The sequence below is a fragment of the Macaca nemestrina genome, chromosome 1 (genome assembly GCF_043159975.1).
Source record: "Macaca nemestrina isolate mMacNem1 chromosome 1, mMacNem.hap1, whole genome shotgun sequence".
NCBI classification, from domain to species: Eukaryota; Metazoa; Chordata; class Mammalia; order Primates; family Cercopithecidae; genus Macaca; species Macaca nemestrina.
The window spans coordinates 218,202,161-218,225,676 of NC_092125.1; the positions used below are offsets into that span (position 1 = coordinate 218,202,161).

At 56.0% G+C, this 23,516-nt stretch overlaps 1 protein-coding gene and 1 long non-coding RNA gene across 4 annotated transcripts in view; one reads left to right on the forward strand and one right to left on the reverse strand.

The window, feature by feature from the left end:
* Positions 1–260: 260 nt before the first annotated feature.
* LOC139364267 (uncharacterized) lies at positions 261–6,714 on the reverse strand. 2 transcript variants are annotated; one of them, XR_011625804.1, is made up of 3 exons: positions 6,174–6,714; positions 4,761–4,951; positions 261–1,634 (listed from the first exon to the last, which is right to left on the reverse strand). It is a non-coding gene; the product is annotated as an uncharacterized lncRNA (long non-coding RNA). The 2 variants fall into 2 exon arrangements; XR_011625805.1 differs by lacking the exon at positions 261–1,634 and adding an exon at positions 2,232–2,697.
* LOC105473227 (EPH receptor A2) overlaps positions 5,860–23,516 on the forward strand; it is a 31,422-nt gene continuing 13,765 nt past the window's right edge. Inside the window, exons 1-4 of one of the 2 annotated variants that reach the window (XM_011726912.2) lie at positions 5,860–6,080; positions 10,897–10,964; positions 12,813–13,482; positions 23,293–23,448. In XM_011726912.2, the coding sequence (XP_011725214.1) occupies positions 5,996–6,080; positions 10,897–10,964; positions 12,813–13,482; positions 23,293–23,448 (979 nt within the window). In that variant the 5' untranslated portion in view covers positions 5,860–5,995. Of the gene's footprint in view, positions 6,081–7,481; positions 7,619–10,896; positions 10,965–12,812; positions 13,483–23,292; positions 23,449–23,516 lie in introns of those variants that run through there. The other variant, XM_011726914.3, reaches the window with a different exon arrangement.

Here is a 23,516-nt window from a genome sequence, read left to right on the forward strand (position 1 = left end):
CGCTCACCGCAACCTCCGCCTCCCGGGTTCAAGCTATTCCCCTGCCTCAGCCTCCAGAGTAGCTGGGATTACAGGCATGCGCCACCACGCCTGGCTAATCTCATATTTTTAGTAGAGACGGGGTTTCTCCATGTTGGTCGGGCTGGTCTCCAACTCCTGACCTCAGGTGATCCTCCCGCCTAGGCCTCCCAAAGTGCTGGAATTACAGGCGTGAGCTCCCGCGTCCGGCCCGCTTTTTCTTTATTTTATTTTTATTTTTTCACACACATTCCGTAGGATGAGATGCTTTTTGATTTTTTAAAGAACACCTCGTTGAAGACTGGCACTCAGAGGCCGGAGAAAAGCCTGTGGTTCCGATGGTCAGGGAAAGGCGTTGGGGGTCGAAGCTGAATTGGGAGAGAGGAGGATGTGGCCGGATGGGGAAGGCAAGGCCGAGCAGAATGAGAGGCGCCCTCAGGGAATCGGGGATGTTGGAAGGGGGCTGAGAATACAGGCGGGAGGTGGGCGGAACCCGCCGAAGCTACCGGGCGACCGCCTCCCCAATGCGGGCCCAGGCTGAGGCCCCGCCTCGCCCGGAGGCTCCGCCCGCATCCAGGCCCCGCGGGCAGGATTTACCGAGAACCCACTTCAAAGGCTCCCAGGAAGCGCGAGAGAGCCCCAAAGGAAGCGGCGCAGCCTCTAATCCAGCTCTGGGGGTGGGGGAAGCCCCGCAATTATTGGGGGGCTTCCTCCCGCGCTACCCCCTTTAAAACCCGGGAGCCCACATTTAAGTCTCCCCGCCCCCACCTCAAATTGCCTCCTTGTTGGGGGTGAGGCGGTGTTCAGCAAAACTTTTATTCAGACCAGTTCACCCCAGAACCTCACCTGAAAAGCTGAACAGTCTCTCTTTGCGGCTGCAACCCGGGAGTGTTTTCTTTTGAAAAAGATGGGGCCCTAGTTACCGCATGTGTGTGTAACACACACGTTTACTGAGCACCACTGTATGCCCCGCACCATGGGGGATGGCAAGATGGAATAAAATCAGGCCTCTGTCCTTCAGGGATCCCCCTGGCTAAAGAGGAGGGAGTGAGAGCTGGAATTATTTATTTGGCCTGGGGGAACCCAGTCGGTTCTTCAGAAGTGACTTTCCATGGATTGTAAAGGTAGATAGCTAAGATTCAATGCACATTCACTGTGTGCCCAGCACTGAGCGAAGGGCATTAGATACATGATGGTCTCACTGAGTCCCAGGCAGCAGCCCTGAAGGGTGGAAACCAGGATTATTGCACCCACGTGGCTCCACCAAGGCCACACAGTGGGTTACATGGCAGAATCCAGGTCTGCTGGACCCACTGTTCATTCATTCACCAAATCTGTGTTGGGCTCGCACTATAGACCAGGCACTTTCCTACCCTTTGGCACTCCGTTCTCCTGTGTTATGTATGCCAAGGCAGGTCGAGAAGGAGCTGCCCAGATGGAAGGGGCATCCGGGGAGAGGGCACAGCTGGGACAAAGGCATGAAAGCCCAGGATGTGTTCAAAAAAGAGCAAGTCGACTCGGCTCTGGGGGAGACACACTTCACTTCTTAGTTCCATCTCTGCCACGTACCACTGTGTAATTTTAGTCATTTCTTCTCTCTGAGCCTCACATTGTTTCTGCAAAAATGGAAGAAATATTAGTTTTTCCTTCCAGGGCTTGAGAGGATTGAATGAGTTCACAGAGGTGAAGTGGCCTGGCATAGAGCAGGCCTTCAAGAAATGTGGATTGAAATGAATGGAGGGGGCTGGGCTCGGTGGCTCACACTTTGGGAGGCTGAGGCACTTTGAGAGGCTGAGACCATTCAGAGGCAATGATCCAGACGTACCCATGACAGTGTGTGCTGGAGCTAGCCTGTCTGGGCCAGAATCCCAGCTCCAAATTTTACTTCCAAATTTGCTGTTCTGTAAAATGTGTACAGGAGCAGTGCCACCTCATTGAAAGTGACATGAGAACTAAGTGGATCGCTATAGAGAAGTGCCTAGAACTGGGTCCGGGACACAGTAGTGCTTTATAAGTATTGGCTACAATTCTTTTCTTTTCTTTAAAAATTTTTTTTTTTTTTTTGAGACAGGTTCTCACTTGGTTGCCTAGGCTGGAGTGCAGTGGTGCAATCACGGCTCATTGCAGCCTTGACCTCCTAGGCTCAAGCAATCCTCCTGCCTCAGCCACCTGAGTAGCTAAGACCACAGGTGCTCACCACCATGCCCAGCTATTTTTTTTTCTTTTTTCTTTTGTAGAGATGGGGTCTCACTGTATTGCCCAGGCCACATTATTTTTTTCTGATGCTCTTGGCCAAAGGCAGGCACAGATCAAAGGTGGGTTAAGTGAGGCCATGGCTTCAGCATTCACCTTTGTTATCTCCTTGACCCCAGTCCCCAGCCCCAGCTAAGTCCTAGCAAAGGTGGGCCCCTAAGCAGACTGGTGGGCTGGAGGCAGGGATTGGCAGGGGAGGCAGTCACACACAAACACACACTCACTCGAGTTCCACCTGCCTGTACAGGAACCTTGTCTGCTGCAGTGGCGCTGAGGCCCTGAGGGCTCCTTGGGGCCTTTATGGGGTAATTCCATCTCCATTAGGGCTGATTGTATCGCTGTAAATGCCACGTTTTGGTGCCGCTTTATAAGACTCACTGAAAAACTTTCCTCCTTAGCACCCAGTCACCTAGAGCGGGAAGGACTCTGAGTCGGACAGGAAAAGAGGGAAGGGTGTGTCATTAGATGGGTGACTAAAAGCCAGGGAACGGCCCCCACCCCATACCCTCTTGCTGCCACCTGACATACCACTCCTTTCCATAGGCCTCTGCTCACGTCACACACTGCAGGTGAGCGACACCCTGCCCTGTGCTCTCGGCCCTCAACTTGTGCATATACTGCTGGGCATGTGGCCCACAGCCATCAGGGCCTGCCTGCACCCCGCCATGTGCGTGTGCTTGGATCCAACCTTTTGAGGCCACACATGGAAACCCACACTTGTCACCGGAAGGACCGACCAACACTACGTACAGAGAGTTTCACGCAACACAGAACTTGCAACACTGTCATTCACTCAGTTCATTCATTCAGCGGAGGCTTGCTGAATATCTAGTGTGTATCAGGCACTGACTGTTTTCTTCTTCTTTTTTTTTTTTTTTTGACTCTAACTCTGTCACCCAGGCTGGAGTGCAGTGCCGCGGTCTTGGCTCACTGCAACCTCCGCCTCTTGGGTTCAAGCGATTCTCCAGCCTCCACCTCGAGTAGCTGGGATTACAGGCGTGCGCCACCACGCCTGGCTAATTTTTGTATTTTTAGTAGAGATGGGATTTCACCATGATGACAAGCTCGGTCTCGAACTCCTGACCTCAAGTGATCTATCTGCCTTGGCCTCCCAAAGTGCTGGGTTTACAGACGTGAGCCACCGTATCTGGCCCAGGAACTGCCTGTTTTCTACAAACATCCCTGTCCTCCTGCAGTGTGTCCTCTAGTGACACATCTGACAGATGGAGCCTGCAAATGGCATATAACATACATGTACAAGCAGTGGCTTCCACGCAACTCACATGGAGTCTTACACACACCAGTACCCCTAGCTCAGAGGCTCCAATACAACATGCAAAACACTTATCCAAACCACATACTACACACATGCTCACACTCATCCACACACCCCATGTGCCTGTCCGCAGAGCCCCGGGCACAACACATGCCCGGCTCTCCACGGATGTGGCTTCCTGTTGCTGAACTGTGTGTAACCCAGTAACAGCTGAGATTTCATGCGTGCTTTCTGTAGTTCTGGCCCCCGGAGTTTACATGCCTGACTTTATTTGATCTTTACAGTAACTCTCCGAAATAGGCTTTACATCTTCCCAGTGAGCAAACTGAGACTCAGAAAAGTGAAATAACTTGTTCAGAAACTCGCGGACTCACTCCACAACTACTGCGAAGTATGGCACATTCACAAATACATGCATACACAAATCCACACTCGCATGCACTCATACACAAATCTCTCACACCCACATGCACATTCATACACACATCTAGACACATCCACACAATCCACACATTCAAATACACACTCACACACACTCATACCTAAATCCTCTCATGCCCATGCACACACACTCATACACACATATACCAATTTTTTTTTTTTCTTTGGAGACCGAGTCTTGCTGGCCCAGGCTGGAGTGCAGTGGTGCAATCTCCGCTCACTGCAATCTCTGCCTCGGGGGTTCAAGTGATTCTCCAGCCTTAGCCTCCTTAGTAGATGGGATTACAGGTGAGTGGCACCATGCCCAGCTAATTTTTTTGTATTTTTAGTAGAGACAGGGTTTCACGATGTTGGCCAGGCATGTCTCGAACTCCTGACCTCAAATGATCTGCCTGCCTCGGGCTCCCTAAGTGCTGGGATTACAGGCGTAAGCCGCCATGCCTGGTCACATACAACACTTATGTCCATACACACACACACACAGTCATACATACATCAACACTCTCATGTCTACACACATGCATGCACATTCAACACAATCTCACACCGTCACACACATGCACTTATTCTCACAGGCACTTGCACACTCACAGGCTCTCAGAGGACCAAGGCTCTCCTCCTATCCTCTTGGTCAAAGGCTTTAGTTAACCCCAACACCTGTAATTAACCCTTCCTCTCCTCCTGCAGAAGAGACGTCTGGACCCGCTTCCCAAGAACAGGCACTAAGGCAAGAGGCCAAGATGTCCACATCCGGCAGAGAGGACCCAGGTGCCTGGGTAGCAGGTCCCGGACATCGAAGCAAGGATGGGGTCAGAGAGGAAGAGGTAGGCAAAGGGAGTCTGGGGCCTCCCAGGAAATCAGGCCTGCCACAGTTACTCTTCCTAGACTAGTCAAATGGTGATTGGCCAACAGGCAGCCGTGGGTGGCCGGTTTTGCCGTTTGTTTCACTCACACTAGCCGCTTCTGTCAGGAAGGGAGATGAGCTCATGTCTGAGGAAGTTTTATGAAGAGGCCTTATCAAGGGGCAGGTGGTAGGCAGGTGTCCTCCAAAGTGTCAAAACCTATCAACCAATCCTGCCATGCCAGGGTTGGGGGCTAGGGGTGCTCTGCACGGCCGCCCCTTCCCCCCTTCCCCAAAAAGAAGCAATGGTTCAAGCAGAGACCACCAGGATTCAAATCCTACTTCTACTACCCATGAACTGTACACCCTTTGGGCATGTTGTTTCTGCTCTTGGAGCCTCAGTTTCCTCTTGATGACCCCTGCCTCCCAGATGAGAATGATTAATAAATAAGATAGTGCATGTCTGATCCATTGCCAGAGGAAATGAACCTACTCTTAGATCATAGTAGGCTTAGAGGCTTCTGAACAGAGATACTCTTCTTGACCATTAACAGCTTGGTACACTCTTCAAGGGTTTTAGGAAGGAGGGCATCCGGGTCTATTTCTGGGCCACTCTCCCAGGCCTGCTGCTTAGAAGGCAACTGCTTACTGGACCCCCAATCCATTTCAGCTCAGGCCTTCAGGCCAGCGTTGAGCTCAGTCGCATTGAGCTCAGTCTCAGAGGTGAAGGACAGAATGGGTACGGCTCAGCGCAAAACCATTCCACGTTTGCAACGAGGATCCCAGGCTCAGAGATCCCTGGGGACTAACCCGTAGGGGCGCTGGCGCTTTGAGACGCTCAAATTCTGGAGGGCCTGCGGAGATCCCGCGAGTGCAGAGGGCCCCAGGGTCCTCCTCCAAACCCCTTCGGACTTCCCCTCCCTCTCCTCCGGGTGCCAGCCCGGCCCCTTTAAAGACATTCCTGAGGGCGTGGCCTCGGTGACGTCACGCGGGGCATGAATGAACAGGAGTCGGTTCTCACCCAACTTCCATTAAGGACTCTGGGCAGGAGGGGCAGAAGTTGCGCGCGGGTTGGCTGGCGGGAGCGGACACCCAGGCCGGCGTGCAGGCGTGCGGGTGTGCGGGCGCCGGGCTCGGGGAATCGGACCGAGAGCAAGGAGCGCGGCATGGAGCTCTGGGCAGCCCGCGCCTGCTTCGTCCTGCTGTGGGGCTGTGCGCTGGCCCCGGCCACGGCAGCGCAGGGCAAGGAAGGTGAGTGCGCGCGGCGTCTGGCCCCCTGGCCCCCGGGCCCCAGTGCCCCCCAGGGCCCGGCGCGTCTTCACTCGCTCAACTTTGGAAACCGACCTGGTGCCGCCCAGTCCCGGCGAGCTGGAGTCCGGAGGGCGCACGGGCTGCGATCGAGGCGAGCCCTGGCCCCCAACCGGGGTCATAGGGGCTCCGGAGAATAAGGGGTTTCAACTTGGTCGCACGGGCCTCGGAGGCTGCGGAGAAGAGGACGCGGCGCAGGCCACGCGGTTGCAGTCCAGGCGGCGGCTTTGGGAACGCGTCCCGGCGGGGGGCGTGGGGAGTGCCCTAGAGAAGTGGGTGTTTGGGAGGCTTTCCGCGGGCTCAGCTTCTTAGTGACCTGAATTTACTAACCCACTTGCCGGGGTTTTGCGGAGAAGGCATACTGTGCAGGCCTTGCAGTTTGAGGAGGGGGCTCGGGCGGACGGGAGCCCCCTGGCGAAGCCCGTGTTCCCTGAGATTTTCTCCATGCCCCCCTTCACCTCCAGTGCCGGGGGAGAGCGTGGAGGAAGGTTCGGGCCAATCCCTGTTCACACACTACTTTCCCTCCTTCCCAAGCCGCACTCCCGGGCTCCCGGGGCAGGTTAGGGGCAGCGAGTGCGGACAGGAAGTCCCAAAGTCAAGCGTTCTGAGCAAGGGTGACTCAGAACGAGGAAATGCGGCAGGTGGGGGCGCGGCCTCCCTACGTGTGGAGCTGTCAGCCCAGGGCCACCAGGGAGTCAGGACACCCGGGGGTGGGGGACTGAATCATCCACCCCCGCCCCAGTGTTCCCGGAGCCGCGCAGGGTGAGGGGCCGAAGACTTTGCTTATGGCGCGGCGGGTGTGTAGTGGGGGTGTTGTCCCTCCGCTAAGGTCGCGGTGAGGATGGGGGCTCCTGCCCTGGCCGAGGACCTTCCTGTCCACCCAGCCGAGGCCAGCTTCAATTTCCAACAGTGAGGGCAAGGTTTCCCCGCCTGCCTGGGCAGAGCGAGGTTTCCGCAGGCTCCACAAGGGGAAGCGGGTGAGAAGTTCCCCCTTTTTTTTTTTTGAGACGGAGTTTTGCTCTTGTCGCCCAGACTGCAGACTGGAGTGCAGTGGGGCTGCCTCGGCTCACTGCAACCTCCACCTCTCGGGTTCAAGCGATTCTCCTGTCTCAGCCTCCTGAGTAGCTGGGATTACAGGCGCCCGCCACCATGCCCGGCTAATTTTTGTGTTTTTTAGTAGAGACAAGGTTTCACCATGTTGGCCAGGCTGATCCTGAACTCCTGACCTCAGGTGATCCACCTGCCTCGGCCTCCCAAAGTGCTGGGATTATAGGCATAAGCCACCGTGCCCGGCCTGTTTCCTTCTTTTTCTGCCTCCCAAACTGGGTTTGAAGGTTTTGCTGCTCCGTGTTGGGAGAAAAAGAGGCCAGATCTGGAGCCATTGTGCAGTGGCAGGTGTTGGCGGTGGCATCCTGTCTCAGTCTCTGGAGTGACAGGACCCGGGTCTCAACTGGGACCTCTGGTTGCAGGAGGCACTCATGGTAGGGATTTCTGCCACCCTCAATATCCGCCCCACCAACGTTTGGTCCTCCCCCTTCCTGAGGGACTGTGGTTGGAGAGAAGGGGAGAGACAGCTGGAATCACTACAGGCCTTTCTCCTCGGCTGCCCATGGGGAGTGGGGGATTAGGCGGGTGCTTTGCTGCTGCAGCCCAGAGCTGGCCTGGAAGCCTGGAGCTGCCTTGTTCTTGTTCCCTGCGTCCACCTCTCCCCAGCCTGTGGTTAAACCCCACCCCCACACCCCGTGGGGTGCATGGGGAAAGGCTTGTGTATTGCACTGGGGTAGGGGTACATTTTTGCTTGACTCTGAGTCCCCGTGAAAGACTCCCTAGAGAAGTGTGCTTAGGTGGGTGTGGGCATGATGGCCCAGCTGGCAGCTGCTGGTTTCAGTTCCTGGGAACCAGGCTGGATGCGTTGTGACGGCCTGGGGGTGGCTTAGAGGACAGGCAGGAGGACACAGGTGCCTTTTTCACCTACCCCCAGGCTGCTGTGGACTTCTTTCTTGCCCCCTTGCCCCTAGGCTGTACTTGGTTGCCCATGTGGCTCCTGTTAGGTCGTCAACAGCTACTGAATCTGCCCTCTTTTTTACAAATGGGGAAACTGAGGGAGGCCCAAGTCCTTGCCAACCAGGGACCTCTGAACAGAGGACCAGACCTGAGCATCCCGCTTCTCGGCTGCTGGAGCCAAGGCCCTGCCTGCCTTGTGGTTGGTGTCATGGTAGATTTCCTGGCATAGCTGGGCAGAGGCCTGGGTGGGTGGCAGGGGGTGCTGAGCTGGGGTGCTGCTGATGGGAAGAGGGCTGGAGAGTGCCAGAAAGTCCTTGGTTTCTGGTTCTGCTGGGGCCCAGTCTGCCCTCTGTCCCCTTCCCCTTTTCTTTCATGTTTTCCCCAGAGCACCCACCTCCCCACTTCCTATAGGGCTCAGCTAGTCTTGGTTAGAGAGGAATGGGGGGAGCAGGGAGGGAACCACAGGGCAGTGGGTGGTAGTCCTGCATTTGTGGAGGAAACTGTGGAGCAATGTGGACCCACAAAGATGGCACTTACGATGGAACTCATGGCAAAGAAGGAGGTGTTTTTTGCTTTTTTTCCCCCACAGAAATGGGAAGGTAAGGGGATAGAGGGCTCATGGATAAGCCCTGCTTAGCCTAAGCTTCTCCAGGAAGCTGTCTGGGGCAGCTGAGGGGCTCCCAGGCTCCCACCCTTTCCAGGGAAGTGGGAGCCTCTGTCCCTGGAAGAACCTGGGGAAAGAGCCGCGCCCGCGTCAGGGCGGAGGGACCCAGCACTGGGCGCCTCCTGTTCCTGGTGGTTGGTTTGAGGGAATTTCCCTGGGAGGGGGCCGGGGTTGGAAACCCGGGGCTGGGGGGGGGGGCTTCTTCCTGCGTGAGGGCTTCTTTTCTTCTCTGATTGAGCCCTGTGCTACTTCTAGAGCCAGGCCTAGGCTGGAAAGGGAGGGCCCTCCATGCCAGGTTAACCCTTCAGAAGCCTGGTAGCGGTGAGCCCTCTCACTTGGGCACAGACCTCAGCCTCCTGTCAATCTGAGGGGGGGCTGCAGGACTGTGAGGAACCTTTGTCCTACCCACCCTGCTGAAATCAGGAGCCTCCAGAATCCTTCCTGTGTAGCTGGAACATTCCATTTGCTAGTGGGGTTAGTGAGTTTCAAAGCCCCGGCCCTGGGCATGTCTGAACAAATCCCTGCCCCTGCCCACCTCACTGCCCCCAGCCACCCTCCCCTATTCCCACAGCCTCTGCCATGGGGCCGGTGCCACATTGGATTTCCTCTTGCCTGTCTGGGCTGCCTGACCCTTCTTAGAGAGGTCTGGCCTGGTCAGTAGTGGGGGTGGCAGCATTTCACGCCCCAGCCTGGGGCCTTCAGCCCAGGTAGGAGGGCCATGTCACTTCAGGAAGGGGTTTCCAAGACCACCCTCAGAGCCCAGCTCCCATCTCCCCAAACCAGTCCATCCCTGCTTCCAGCCTGCCTGGAGCTCTGTCCACCCTTTGAGTCCTTCTCCGGTGCTGGCCTTGAGGAATGGGGCTTCTGAGGCAGATCCCTCATGCTCCAGGGCCCAAAGGAAGCACTGACTTGGTTTCTTTACCCCCACCTTAGGGCTTTACCCTCTGAATCCATCTTGCATGGGTTCTGTGCCTCAGTTTTTCCATCTCCTTACCCTCTAGGGAGGGCAGCACTTATTGGCAGCTACCTGGACTTTACTTGGAAATGGAGCGGGGGCAGTACCTAGGGTCTTAGGTTTTGGCTATGGCCTCTGAGCCTGGCGGAGAACCTGGGGTGGATCAGTGGGAGGAGCCCAAGGGCAGGACTGGTCTAGGGAAGCCCCTGGGAGTGCATCCCTCCGCCAGGCTCCAGTTGCCTCTCTGGGAACAGGATGGTCCTGATACCTGGTCCCTCTGGGCCTAGAATGTCCCCTACAAGGGCTTTCATCCCTGATTCCCCAGGAAACTCTGGCACCCCTGGCAGGGCAGTGGTCAGGATGTGAGGGGCAGGGGCGGTGGGAGTGACTTTCCCAGGGAGGGGACCTCGCCAGCTGTGTGTATCTTTGGGCCCCTCTTAGGGGCCCTATGGGTTCAGGGATTTATCCTGCCTGCTCTGTGGCTTTTGTGGTGAGAAGATCGGTTTCCAGATACCCCCTTCCCTCCTCCACCCTGGAGCTGTTCCCACCTGTTAACAGGACTCTCTTCTTGGAGTGCCACAAGATGCACGTGTACATATGGGTGCATATGTGTGTGCCACATGACCTGAGTGGGCTTGGTGTGTTTCCTGCTGGGGGGAATGTGGCAGAAGCAGACACCAGTGTCCCCAAGGCCCACATGCATGTGAAGTGCTGCCGAAGGGCCTTGTTCAAGGAAGCAGACGGGGCGGTGTGGTGTCATTTAATACCCTGCTCAGTCAAGCTCTCTGCCCAGCTGCTGTTCTCCTGCTGGGCTGAGCTCCCTGGCCTGCTCTGCCCAGCTGGGGACTAACAGAGGAGGGCAGCATGGCTGGAATCCTGGCCTGGGAGACAAGAGGCCCAGTCCTGACCCCAACCTGCTATGTGGCTTCAGCTGGGTTCCATCCCTCATGGTTCTCATGAGGGAAACATTCTGGCCCTGTTTCCCTCATGAGTCAAGGGCTGGTTTTCTTGGATATGGTGACCCTGTGTGGTGGGGTCTCTCTCTAAGAGTTGGGGTTCCTGGAGGGATCCTCACCTTTTCTGCCATGGTCTGACTCCTGAAGTCAGGCTCACCCCCTCTCCCTTCTCTCTTTCAGTGGTACTGCTGGACTTTGCTGCAGCTGGAGGGGAGCTCGGCTGGCTCACACACCCGTATGGCAAAGGGGTACGTAAGCCTTCGGGGTGGGGAGGGGTGTGGGAATGGAGCTGCTGGTCCCCTGTAGCGATGGCGAAACTGAGGCCCAGGGAGCATGGGGCATGGCTTCAATTCAGCAGCTCAGCCAGGTCTCGGGCTCAGGGTCCAGCTTCTCACACCAGACTCAGAGGCAGCCGGCCCAGGCTGGGGCTGGATGGGCATGGGAAGGTACTGGGGGCGGTAGGTGTAAGCCTGAAAGGTGGGGGGAACTGGGGAGACAGAGAAGGCCCTAGTGGAGCTGGGCCTTCCATGTTCCAGAAAGGCTGACAGTCAGAGGGATCTCTGACACCCCCCATCCACCTCTTGGGAGGGAAGGGGTTAAAGGTGTCCCCTGTCTCGAGATCTCAGCCCAGGAGGTGAGAGGTGAAGAAGAGACAGGGAACAGGAAAACCTGATCAAGTTCCTTCCTGCCCGCCCCTTTCCCACCTCCAGCTGTTGCTTCCCCTTCCTGTAGGGGGCTGCATTTCTCTGCCTCATTCTCACCCAGGTCTTCCCCTCTATGCTGTCCTGATGTGACCAGGAGTGGGGGCAGGGGCTGGAGGCTTTTCCCCCCAGCTGTGTGTGTCTGCTGTGTGATCTTGGGGAAGATGCTGCGGCTCTTGGGGCCTCACTTTCCCTCTCTATACAGTGGGCCCTTGCTGAGTTCGTCCTGGGGCCCTGAGCTGAGAGAGGGGACTGTCTCCCAGGGACTACTTGGAATAGTCCCCACAGCTGGCCAGATCTGCATGAGTCGGGTTCTTGTCCCTAGTCACCCTAGCTCTGGGCAGGCTTGGCTGCGGTGTAGCCCTGAGCAGGTTCCTAGGATCCTGGAAGCCTAGCCGAGAGGGAACATGGGTCACCTAATACAACCCAGGCATTATACAGAGTGGGAAACTGAGGCCCAAGGGCATGTAGGGCCTTGGCCAATGTCCCACAGTATAGCCTGGGCCTCTCTCCTCCTCCCCTGTGCTTTCATCCATTCTTTTGTTCATTCATTCAACAAACGCTTCCCTGAGCACCTACTCTGTCTCAGGCAGGCTCTAGGGACACAGGTGAATTAGATGCAGACCCTGGCCAAGGAGCTCAGAATCTTGTGTGGGAGCCCAGATGTTGGTGTCCCCATGTGCCGTACCAAGTGCACCTTGATAAATGGCAAGGGGTACAGGGCAAGGGGAACATGGGCAACTGTGGGAGCTGGATGGCAGGGGGCACTTGGCCCAACTGTGGCTTAAGCTGGGAATTCTTTCCAGAGAAGGCTGAGTTGTGATCCAGGGAGGGAGGAACGTGTTGATCTGCTCCAAAGCCAGATTCTAAATGATGGAGAGGATCATCCGTTGTTTTTGACTTCATGCCACTCCTGTGCTTGTCAACACACATGCGTGTGCATTGAATAATACTAACGGTAACAATAATCATACTATCTGCCCATATGCCTATTACCTTGTGCCAAGCACTGTGCTCGGCCAGTGTAGATATTCTGTCCTTTATCCTCACAGCAATTCTGCGAGGTAGGGGGTCTTGCTCCCATTGTATAGATGAGGAAATGGCGGCTTAGAGAGCATAACCCACCTGAGGTCACATGGAGCCCCGGACTCCACCCTCAGGCTCACAGTCTAATAGGGAGGTTCAGCTTCCAGATATGTGAGAGCGAGACCAGGGGCCAGATTCTGGCTCAGCCACTTATGGATACATCCCCTACCCGCCCCAGGCCTCAGTTTCCTTCACTTTAGAACCGGGAGAGCACGTACCAGAAAGTGTCTTCCTAGTGCCCCGCTGTGCCACCTGGGCCTCAGTTTCCCTAGGCACCTGCGCACGCTAACCTGTGTCTTCCCCTCACAGTGGGACCTGATGCAAAACATCATGAATGACATGCCGATCTACATGTACTCCGTGTGCAACGTGATGTCTGGTGACCAGGACAACTGGCTCCGCACCAACTGGGTGTACCGAGGAGAGGCCGAGCGCATCTTCATTGAACTCAAGTTTACTGTGCGCGACTGCAACAGCTTCCCTGGCGGCGCCAGCTCTTGCAAGGAGACTTTCAACCTCTACTATGCCGAGTCGGACCTGGACTATGGCACCAACTTCCAGAAGCGCCTGTTCACCAAGATTGACACCATTGCGCCCGATGAGATCACCGTCAGCAGCGACTTCGAGGCACGCCACGTGAAACTGAACGTGGAGGAGCGCTCCGTGGGGCCGCTCACCCGCAAAGGCTTCTACCTGGCCTTCCAGGATATCGGTGCCTGTGTGGCTCTGCTCTCCGTCCGTGTCTACTACAAGAAGTGCCCCGAGCTGCTGCAGAGCCTGGCCCGCTTTCCTGAGACCATCGCCGGCTCTGATGCACCCTCCCTGGCCACTGTGGCCGGCACCTGTGTGGACCATGCTGTGGTGCCACCAGGGGGTGAAGAGCCCCGTATGCACTGCGCAGTGGATGGCGAGTGGCTGGTGCCCATTGGGCAGTGCCTGTGCCAGGCAGGCTACGAGAAAGTGGAGGATGCCTGCCAGGGTGAGTGACGGTTCTGGTGGCAGGGAAGGGGTTCTGGAGGGACAGGTTGCATTCCTGGGTTCTGGTCTTTAGCTTTGGAATCGTGGGATCTTGGTAGGCTCATCCCTGCTTTGACACACATTAGTTCTGTTAGTGCAAATTATAGATCCTTCCCAGACATCAGTTTCCTTGTTAAGGCTGGATTAACTCATTCATTAAGAATGAATGAATTGTGGCTGGGTGTGGTGGCTCATGCCTGTAATCCCAACACTTTGGGAGGCTGAGGTGGGTGGATCACTTAAGCCCAGGAGTTTGAGACCAGCCTGGGCAACGTAGTGAAATCCCGTCTCTACTAAAAACACAAAAATTAGCCGGGTGTGGTGGCATGCACCTGTAATCCCAGCTACTTGTGAGGCTGAAGCATGAGAATCAATTGCTTGAACCTGGGAGGTAGAGGATGCAGTGAGCTGAGATCCCACCACTGTTCTCCAGCCTGGGGTGACAGAGTGAGACTCTTGTCTGAAAAAAAAAAAAAAAGAATGAATGAATTGAGAAACAGTAGAATGTGGATTTTATGACTGTTGACTCTAGAACAAGAATGGCTGTGTTCAAATCCCAGGTCTACATTTTTAGCTGTGTGGCTTTAGGCCATTTCCTTGACCTCTCTGTGCCTGAGTTTCCTCATCTGTGAAATGGAGATGATCATAGCGTCTATCTCGTAGGGTGGCTGTGATAATCAAATGACTTAATAGTAAAGTGCTTAGGTCAGTGCCTGCCATGTAAGTACTTTTAAATGTGGCTGTTATTTTTTATTCATCCCACGAATGTATACTAAGTAGCTCCTGTGCAGCGGCACTGTGGTCCCATAATGGAGTACCAGGAGCGAGTTCCATGTCTGTTATCAACTCACTATGTGGCCTTAAGCAAGGTACTTAGCCTCAAACTCCTCTTTTGTACATAGAAGTGACTGAGTTGGACCCGGGGTGCACATCCCCTGGCTGCATTTCAGGATCACCAGCGGAGCTTTTGGGAAATGCTTTTGTTGAGGGAGAGGTTGGAGCGGGGCCAAGGGTCTGCCTTTCTTGTCTGAATCTCCCCAGGGCCACAAACTTCCCATTGGGGCCTCTATTGATTTTCCATTGGGGCCTCTATAGATGACACACTGGGCCCAGAAAAGGGCCAATTAAATCAGACTCTCCTTGGGGAATGAGGCTTGGGCATTAGTGAGTTCACGTGGAGGAAGCTGTGGCGTGGTGTGGCCAGGGCCAGTGACAGCGGAAATCTCCACAGCAATGTGGATTTTCAATGGGTGACTTTTTCTGGAAATTGCCATGAGGCAGAGCATTTGTGGAATGCAGGCGGACCTTTGGAGGGCTGGCTCATCCCCTCTCTCTGGCATCTTCTTTGCTGAGATAAGCGGGACATTAAGGAATTGGAGGTTTAGTGGCTGCGATGCACACACCTTGGCTAAATCCCCCCTCATCTCTGGCCTTGGGTTTCCTTTGAGTCAAATGAGAAAGTTCAACAACACCAGCAGACTTTATGCTTGTTTTCTAGCCATGGATCCCGCAGCCCTTGGAGGGGGTTGAAGGGTTGGAGGACCCTGAAGCCCTTTGTGATAGGCCCCACTTGCCTCCCAAAGCAAGTCCTCAGAACCTTACTTAACACGGTTTGTAAACCCCGGATGAGAAGTTCCCTACGAGCCTTTCTGGCCATAAGCCTGTGGTGTAAGCTCTGCTCCGGCCCATCCCATTGCCCCCTTGTCTTCCCAGCTCCCCTCTGCTGAGTGAGCCCCCCTTCCCCAAGCGGCCCCTGCTTTTGGTGACCTCGAATGCACACTCCCAGTTTCAGACAATGACTGCGGGTTGGGGGGGCCCCGGGACGAGGCAGCCCAGTGGGGCGAGCAGGCTCCTCCTACATGACATCCTCGCACAAGAATGCGGGGGTGGGGGTGAGGGGCAGCTGAAAACTTTCCACAGGCTGGTGAGACAGGCCCCATAGAGATAAGCGGACGGTTGGGGTGGGGGTGTCTCTCCAGGAAGGGGGGCAGCCTTCCCTCCTCTAGAGGTGGGGGGTCGGGGTTCTGGCAGATTGTTTGCAGAGAGCCAAGCAGCCCCCTGTTGGAAGATCAGCCCAGCAGGAGGACAAGTTTCCAAGAGCGAAATTTCCTACTTAGTTGGTGGGACCCTGTCAATCGCTAGTCACCTATTGCCGGATTGTTCCTCCTCAGGCTCCTCCCACCAAAATTCCTTTCAGTGTGGATGGGTGCCGGTGCGTGAGATGCCAGGAACGCCCAGCTGGCTCCTCTTTATGCCTCTAGACTTTTCTCAGCAGCCCCTGGCCATGCTGCTGCGGGAAGTGATGACAGTCGCTACCGTAGACAGGAGCCGTCGGAGGGGCAGGCGCTGAGCCAAGCAAGCACTTTATCAGACGTGCGAGTGGAATCCACACTGCCTTTCTGTGCGGCAGGGACTGTGATCAATCCCATTTGATAGATGAGGAAACTGAGGTTCAGAGAGGTAAAGAGGCTTGCCTGAAGTCACACAGCTAAGATGTGGCTGCATCAGGATCTGAATCCAGGCAGCGCAGCGGTGCCCAGGCTGCAGGATGGGTCAGGAAACGGGGCGGGAAGTGACCAGTTCCTTTGGAATCCCTGACTCAGCTCCTGGCCCTGGGGTAGGCTCTCTGGCCAGTCCTGGGGATGGCAGGGTCTGTTGCAGGGGCTTGGGGGCTCTGTTGGAGGCAGGGGTCCTGGAGAGGGCACTGCTGGGCACATTGAGGGAGAACCAGAGGGAGGCACAGGGTCTGCCCTCCCTGCTGGACCCTCCCCAGGCCTGGAGACCCAGATTCTTTCACTGGGGCTCCTCCTGGTGACAAACCAGACCCAGAGCAAGGCGGGGCACCCTGAGGTCACCTGACACCTTGTCTAGGTTATTCCCAGCTTGTCCGTTTCTCCTCAGGGTTCTTTCCCCAGGAAGCCTGGAGCTCAGGAAAGAGTTAAGTGGACAGAGGAAGGGAGGCACCTCCCAGGTGCTGTGTGCGGCAGGTGGGCACGCTGCCCGGAGCGCTCCCGTGAACTATGTCAGGAATGAGCCAGCTTCCCTTGGTTCCCCCTCCCTGCCTCTGGCCCTGCCTGCTGGACGGACAGTGGAGTCACTCGGGCTGACCGCTGTCCCTGGGGGCTGCTTTGTCTCCCTGTCTCCGCTTCCTGTGCTGGCTTCAGCAGCTGAACTGGCGGGGCCCCTGCTGGCGCCTCAGCCCTGGGGACCGCTGGCCAGGTGAGCAGGTGGCCAGCGGTCTTGGCCAGCAGCTCAGCTGAACAGCTGGGAGGCCAGAACTGGGGTTGTGGGGGGTTGGAGATTCCCTCCTGAGAGGCTCCTGCTCCCTCAGGGGGCCCAGCCCCTTGGGGATGTCCCCTCCCTACTGTTTCATGATCCCCCGGTTCATAGGGACACCCCATTCCAGGCACCATGTTGAACATCTCATAATCAGGGCTTTCTTCTTTCTTCACACACAACCCGAAGAGGATGAGGACTTGATCCCCATTTTACAGATGAGGAAACTGAGGTCCAGAGAGGAAGCAGTGAACAGTCACCAAAAGAACGGGGGCCTGGTACAGGAAGGCAGTTGCCCCTGATGTGTGTCCTTCCACCCACAGGCTGTATGACCATAGCACGTCCCCTCGGGGTCCCACCCCAATCTGTAAAATGAGTGGGCTGGACCTGTGGCCCTGAAGGATGCTGCCAACCTGGTGATCTGAGCTTCCCTCCTGTGGTTTCCCACTGGGGCTCAGTCTGAACCCCGGGGAAGCTGTTGACTGTGTGACTCAAGTGTGGTGAGGAGAGGTCTCACTGCTTGCAGCCCAAGTGGCCTAAGGTCCAGAGCTGACAGGGAGGAGCCCCTAGCCAGGGTATGGCTCTGGTGAAGGCGGTCTTTAGACAGGGTGGTCTCGGGCCGTGGTGGGGGCCGTGGCAGGATTCCTGTTTCATCACATCATGGGTGGTTCCCCAGGTGGGGGACTCTGGGAGCTGCTGACTGTGGCTCGAAGGCTTGTCCCCTCCTTGGGAAGTCTCACTGGGCCTTATTTCTGTGATGTTTCTTCTGGCCTACAGAGGTGGGACCATGGTGGCAGCACCCCCAGCCCCCCGTGGTATCTCTCACCTCCGTGCCCTGTCTGCCCCACCCTCAGCTCACACTGAGGGCAAAGCTAGGTGCTGGCAGCTCCGCTGGGCGGGCACCGGCTTCTCCCTCCCTCTCACCCTCCCTTTCTCCCTCCTGGAGGTAAGTGGGTCCCCAGAACGGAAGGAAGGAGGCGAGGGAAAGCAAACAGAAGATGAAAGGCTGGTGGCAGGATGGGAGCGGGAGGCGGGGGCTGAGGTGGGGAGCGGGGGCTGGGGTGGGGAGCGGTGCTTATCAATGGTGGAGGAATGTGCCTGCAGATAGCTCCTTAGGGTGTGTGTGGAAGGGACAGGGTGCTGGCAGCCATCGGGCCCTGGGGGCAGCCCCCCTTCTGCAGGGACGACAGGGCCTGCTGGGAACAAGAAGCCACCAGGGCCTGAGGTTGTCAGCTCCCTTATTTGCTGGGTCAGTAACCCATAGGTCACCATTTGCCGTCTGTCAGGGCCCAGAGACAAAGTCCAAGCTCCACATCCTTGGGCCAAGGTGGTTCCTGCAGTCGCCTGCTGGGCCGGGCTTGGGCGGTGACTAGCCCTAGGTAAATTGCCACCATGACCTCTTGACCTCACAACCTTGCCACTGCCAGCCTGGGAGGTGGCTGTGCCTTGGGATGAGGGGCTCCACTGGGGGCTGGACTTGCGTCATGATAAGGGCGTCTGTCCCTGAGTCACTTCATGCTGCCACCTAAGGGGCGGGCATCAGGAACTGGAAAAACCAGGGTATAGCCGGAGGTGCAGCCACTGTGCCCCAGTTCCCCTGCTCGGAGTGGCCCAGGCCTGCCAGACAACCGGGGCCAGAACAGCTCTCCACAGGTGTGCCACAGGTGTGCCAAAGTTAGGCTCTTGTGCAAGGCAAGTAGGCATTCTGGTGGACCTTCTCCACAGTGTCTCTCTGGGCGCTGAAACACTGCTCACTTCTCTGGCCCTGGAGTGCATATTTCATGTGTACATGGTAGGTTTGCCATCCATTCTCTCTCCCACTCACTCTTCCATCCACCATCCATCCATCCATCCACCATCCATCCATCCATCCATCATCCATCCATTCACTCATCTACCTGCCAACCCACCAAACTACCCATCCACTTGTCCATTCATCTGTCCATCCATCCACCCACTCATACCCCCCTCCACCCATCCATCCATCCACCCACTCATACCCCCCTCCACCCATCCATCCATCCACCCCTCCACCCATCCCCTCACCCATCCATCCATCCACCCCTCCACCCACCCACCTACCTATCCATCCCTCATCCATCCACCCACTCATCCACCTGTCCACCCGCCAACCCACCCATCCACTTGTCCATTTATCTGTCCATCCTCCACATCCATCCATCCATCCATCCATCCCTCCACCCACCCACCCACCTATCCATCCCTTATCCATCCATCCACTTATCCACCTGTCTACCCACCAACCCACCCATCCACTTGTCCATTCATCTGTCCATCCTCCCCACCCATCTATCCATCCATCCGTCCACCCCTCCACCCATCCATCCATCCTTCCATCCACCCACCCACTCATCCACCCGTCCACCCACCAACCCAAACATCCACTTGTCCATTCATCTGTCCATTCATCCACCCACTCATACCCTCTCCAGCCATTCGTCCATTCATCCACCCATCCATCCATCCACACACTCATCTACCCATCCGCCCACCAACCCACCCATCTATCCATCCATCCATCCATCCATCCATCCATCCATCCATCCACATCCATCCGTCTGTCCTTCCATTCAGCAAACATTAACTGAGCACCACTGGGCCATGGGATACAGATAAATTGGTCTCCATTCCTGCTCCTCAGGAGCTGCTACTCTCACAGAAGCTCCTGATACATGCAGGAATAATTTCTAATGGAACATGAAAGCCAAGTTATGAATTCCCCTTTATCTGTCTCACCATCATATCCTAGCACCCAACATTGTGCCAGACACATATGAAGTGCACATTTCTATTTGGTAAACATAAGATTAATAGATGCCCTAATGGGGGTCAGGGGGGCCAGGAATTGGGCAGTCTGGGAGGGCTGTGTAGAGGAGCTTAAGCTGGGTATTAAAGGATGCATAGGAGTTTGCTGGTTGGCTAAGGAACAGTAGGTATTTGGTGTATATGGGTGTGTTTGAGTGTGTGTGACCCCTGTCCCCACTTGCCCGCCCAGAATGCCAGGAAATCCAACTAGATAAAGTCAGGAAGAACACAGGGGCTTGCTGGTGTCCTACTCATGAACTCTGAGACCCCTGAGTACTTGGAAACTCTGGCGGGGTCCTGGAGACAGGCCCTGGTAGCTCTGTGGTTGGAGGAGGGGAAGCACATCTCGTCGGGCAGGCACATGCCCTGTTGACGCTGCCTCTCCACTGTATTATCTGGCACATCCGCAGCGGAAATCTCTCCAAATTCCCTCTTTCCTGGCGGCAGCAGGCAAGCCACCCCCGGGCGCTGGGGCCAAAGAGCCCATCTCTTCCCCCACTTCCTCCTCTTGGCATAGGAGCAGCCGCACGGTGGGGAGTCGGGGCATTGTGAGGGTTTGCTAAAGCCTTCAGTGGGTCCGAGCCGGGCTGTGGGGGTTTATGGCCCCTGCCTGGCCTGAGAGCCTGAGCTGGGAACGCCCCCGAGCTTCCCAAGTCTGCTGGCCCTGGACCACCTGGAGCCAGCACTTAGCCAGGTGAAGTCTCCTCAGCAGACAAGTCAGGGCATTTGGGGGAATTGAAACCCCAGGATAAACACGGCCCGGCTTTCTGGAGTCTCAGTTTTGCTCAAAGATCTGGGGGAGGAGAGAGCTATTTTTGTATCATGCAGGTATGTTATGGGGAGGGATGCAATATACTCATGGGTTTCACAAATACAATAGGAGACTTGAAAGACATTTGGGGCTTGAAGAAGACCGCTTTAGCCACCCAACCAACCCCCTGGGCTGGATTCTACACTTCTCTGCTCACAGACACAAAAGTGCCCAGATCTGTGGTGGGCAATGCCCTCCCCCTCCCTCCACAACACAGAGACCCACAGCTGCTCTGAGATTAGTGGGGAGCGTCTGGCTTTTGAAGTGGATCAGGCCTTATCTCCTGTCTCTTCAGGCTTGTTTCAGAATGTTGATTGCTCTTTGCTCCAAATTGAAGTGTTCCTAAGAACAGAAGTGGGAAAAGAGGCCCAGTGCGGTGGCTCACGCCTGTAATCCCAGCACTTTGGGAGGCCGAGACGGGTGAATCACTTGAGGCCAGGAGTTCAAGACCAGCTTGCATCTCTACTAAAAATACAAACATTAGCCAGGCGTGATGGCGGGTGCCTGTAGTTCCAGCTACTCAGGAGGCTGAGGCAGGAGAATTGCTTGAACCCAGGAGGCAGAGGTTGCAGTGAGCTGAGATCCCACCACTGCACTCCAGCCTGGGCAACAGAGCGAGACTGCATCTCAAAAACAAAAAAAAGAAAAAAGAAAAGAAAAAAAAAAAGAAAGAAAAAGGAGTGGGAGAGGAGAGAGGCTGAAAATCAGACATCCTAAGTTTGAGTTCTGATTTCCTGTCTTGGGAGCTTGGTGACTTCAGGCAAGGTTTTTTGTCTCTCTTCACCTCCAAAGTGGAACGAGCGCTAATAGTGCCTGTATATAGCAGGTCTATTGTGAGGACTAAATGAGTGTAAAATGCTCAGCCCGAGCCCTGCGCACAGTAGGTGCTTATTTGCGGTCACTGTCACTGGGACTTCAGGCTCTGTGCAGAGCAGGAGTCGGGCCCCGGGCCTCCTCTGTCCTGCTGCGTGACCCAGGACAAGCCCCCTTCCCTGGCTGTGTGCTTGAGCTCTCGCAGGGCCAATGCTGAGGGTCTGCAGAAGCAGGATGGGCCGAGGAGGTGAGAGTGGCTGTTTGTGTGGTCCCTGGGCCAGGGTGGGGAGGGGACAGGGATGCAGCCTGGTTCTGAGAGCAGAGTCATTAGCAGGAAGTCACAATCTGGCACCTTACGGAGCTGGGTGTCCTTTGAGTCCTGTTGCCCTGACTCCTGGTCCCCCTCCCCACCTCTGCTCACACAGGGGACTGGACAAAGAGAGTCTTCGCTCCAGACTCTGCTCCTGAGAGTTACCCGGCCTGCTTGGGCCAGGGCACTTGAAATTGGCTTCCCTGGAGAGGGTTGTCCTTAGGCTATTAGGAGCCAGGCTGTCCCCAGGGTCTTGGACAAAAGCTGCCTCCAGGCACAGATTTTTCCTGAAGGCAGGAATCTGACCTCCCCACATCAGACCTCCAGCAGCTTTCCATTGCCTCCAGGATAAAGTCCCAGCTGCTTGGCCTGGCATTCTCAACTGCTTTATTGCTTGTTGCTCCCCACATTTGTGCCCACAAACCCACTCATACCTTCCGTATTAGTCATGCTCTTTCTCACTCCTAACTCCCTCTCCCAATAGCTATCACTCCCCTGCTGAACTCTTATGCAGCCTCTGAACCCCAACCAAAATGTCCCCTGTGACTTCTCAGACTTCCTGGCCAAGGTTGTTTCCCCTCCTCCACCCCCTTAGCTCTTAGCTTGTTTCCTCCCTCTGTCTTGCAGACCTTGTCAGGTGCTTCTGCTCCCTGAGATCAGGGGTTTGTTTTCATCTTGGTGCATACCCAGCACTGGGGCTGGGCCAGACACAGAGCAGAGGATCATTGTGTGTGTGGCGAACGTGGTGCTGAGGTTGGAGGTGTCTCGGGACCCTCTCACCAGAACAATCTGAAGGATTAGTATTGTAGGGTTGTTGGGGGAGCTCCCTAGGGTGGCCTCTACTCACCCTGTCCACTTCAGCAGCTGCCCAAGCCCTGGACAGCCCTGCACCATGAGCCCTGTGTCTGGGCAGCTTCCTGCCTGTAGGGCCAGGAAGGGGCTTAGGGCAGCGGTGGGATGAGACAGGATAGGGTGGTGGGAGGAAGAAGCCCCCGGAGTCAGGTGTCTGAGCCCCCAGACTGCTGGGCCAGGACAGGACTGGCCACTGGGGGAGGAAGAGTCACTTCCTGGCTGTTCTTGTGAGTGGCGGATATGACTCGGTCCTGGAAGCAGAGCCAGAGAAAATGCCGGGGGGCTTGGCCTTTCCTGCTTCCTGGTCAGCCCCGAATGGAAAGGCGGGCAGGTCCTGGGCTGGAGGGAACACCTGCAGGAATGGCATCCTGAATTGATGAGGCTGGCCAGTGAGTCAGGGTGGTGGTGACAGTCAACAAATACACACGGTCAAGAAGAGGCAGTCATAGCCCTGGGCAGCTCTCAGCTACCCAGGTGGGGACCTGACAGGCTAGTCTGCACGGATGAATGGGAATGAGGCCGGTGGGCAGCGTGCTTGGTGAAGTGCTTAGCTAGGCTGTGATGGGATTCTTGGTTAGCTGAAAGGCAAGGTATGGCCTTAAATGCCAGGCTCAGGGGTGTGGTGCTTCTTGCAGGAGCCAGTGGGGAGTGAAGCAAAGGTATGCAGCATGTGTGTGAAGCACTTCCTGGGTGCCTGCTACATGCTAGGCTCTTGCCATGCATTTTTCCATCACAAGACATTTTGCCAACGAGAAAACAGGTCCATAGAGATTTATTGACCTGTTTGCAGGGCAGGGGTCCCTGGTGAGGGAATGAGACAGTCACGTGGGGTGGAAGCAGATTGAACTGATGTCCTCGTGCTCTGTCTGTCCTGTGCCCACCAGCCTGCTCGCCTGGATTCTTTAAGTTTGAGGTGTCTGAGAGCCCCTGCTTGGAGTGCCCTGAGCACACGCTGCCATCCCCTGAGGGTGCCACCTCCTGCGAGTGTGAGGAAGGCTTCTTCCGGGCACCTCAGGACCCAATGTCGATGCCCTGCACACGTGAGTCTTGCAGTGGGTCAGGGTGGCGTGACTGAGGGTGACGTGTGACATATCCGCCTGGGTCCAGC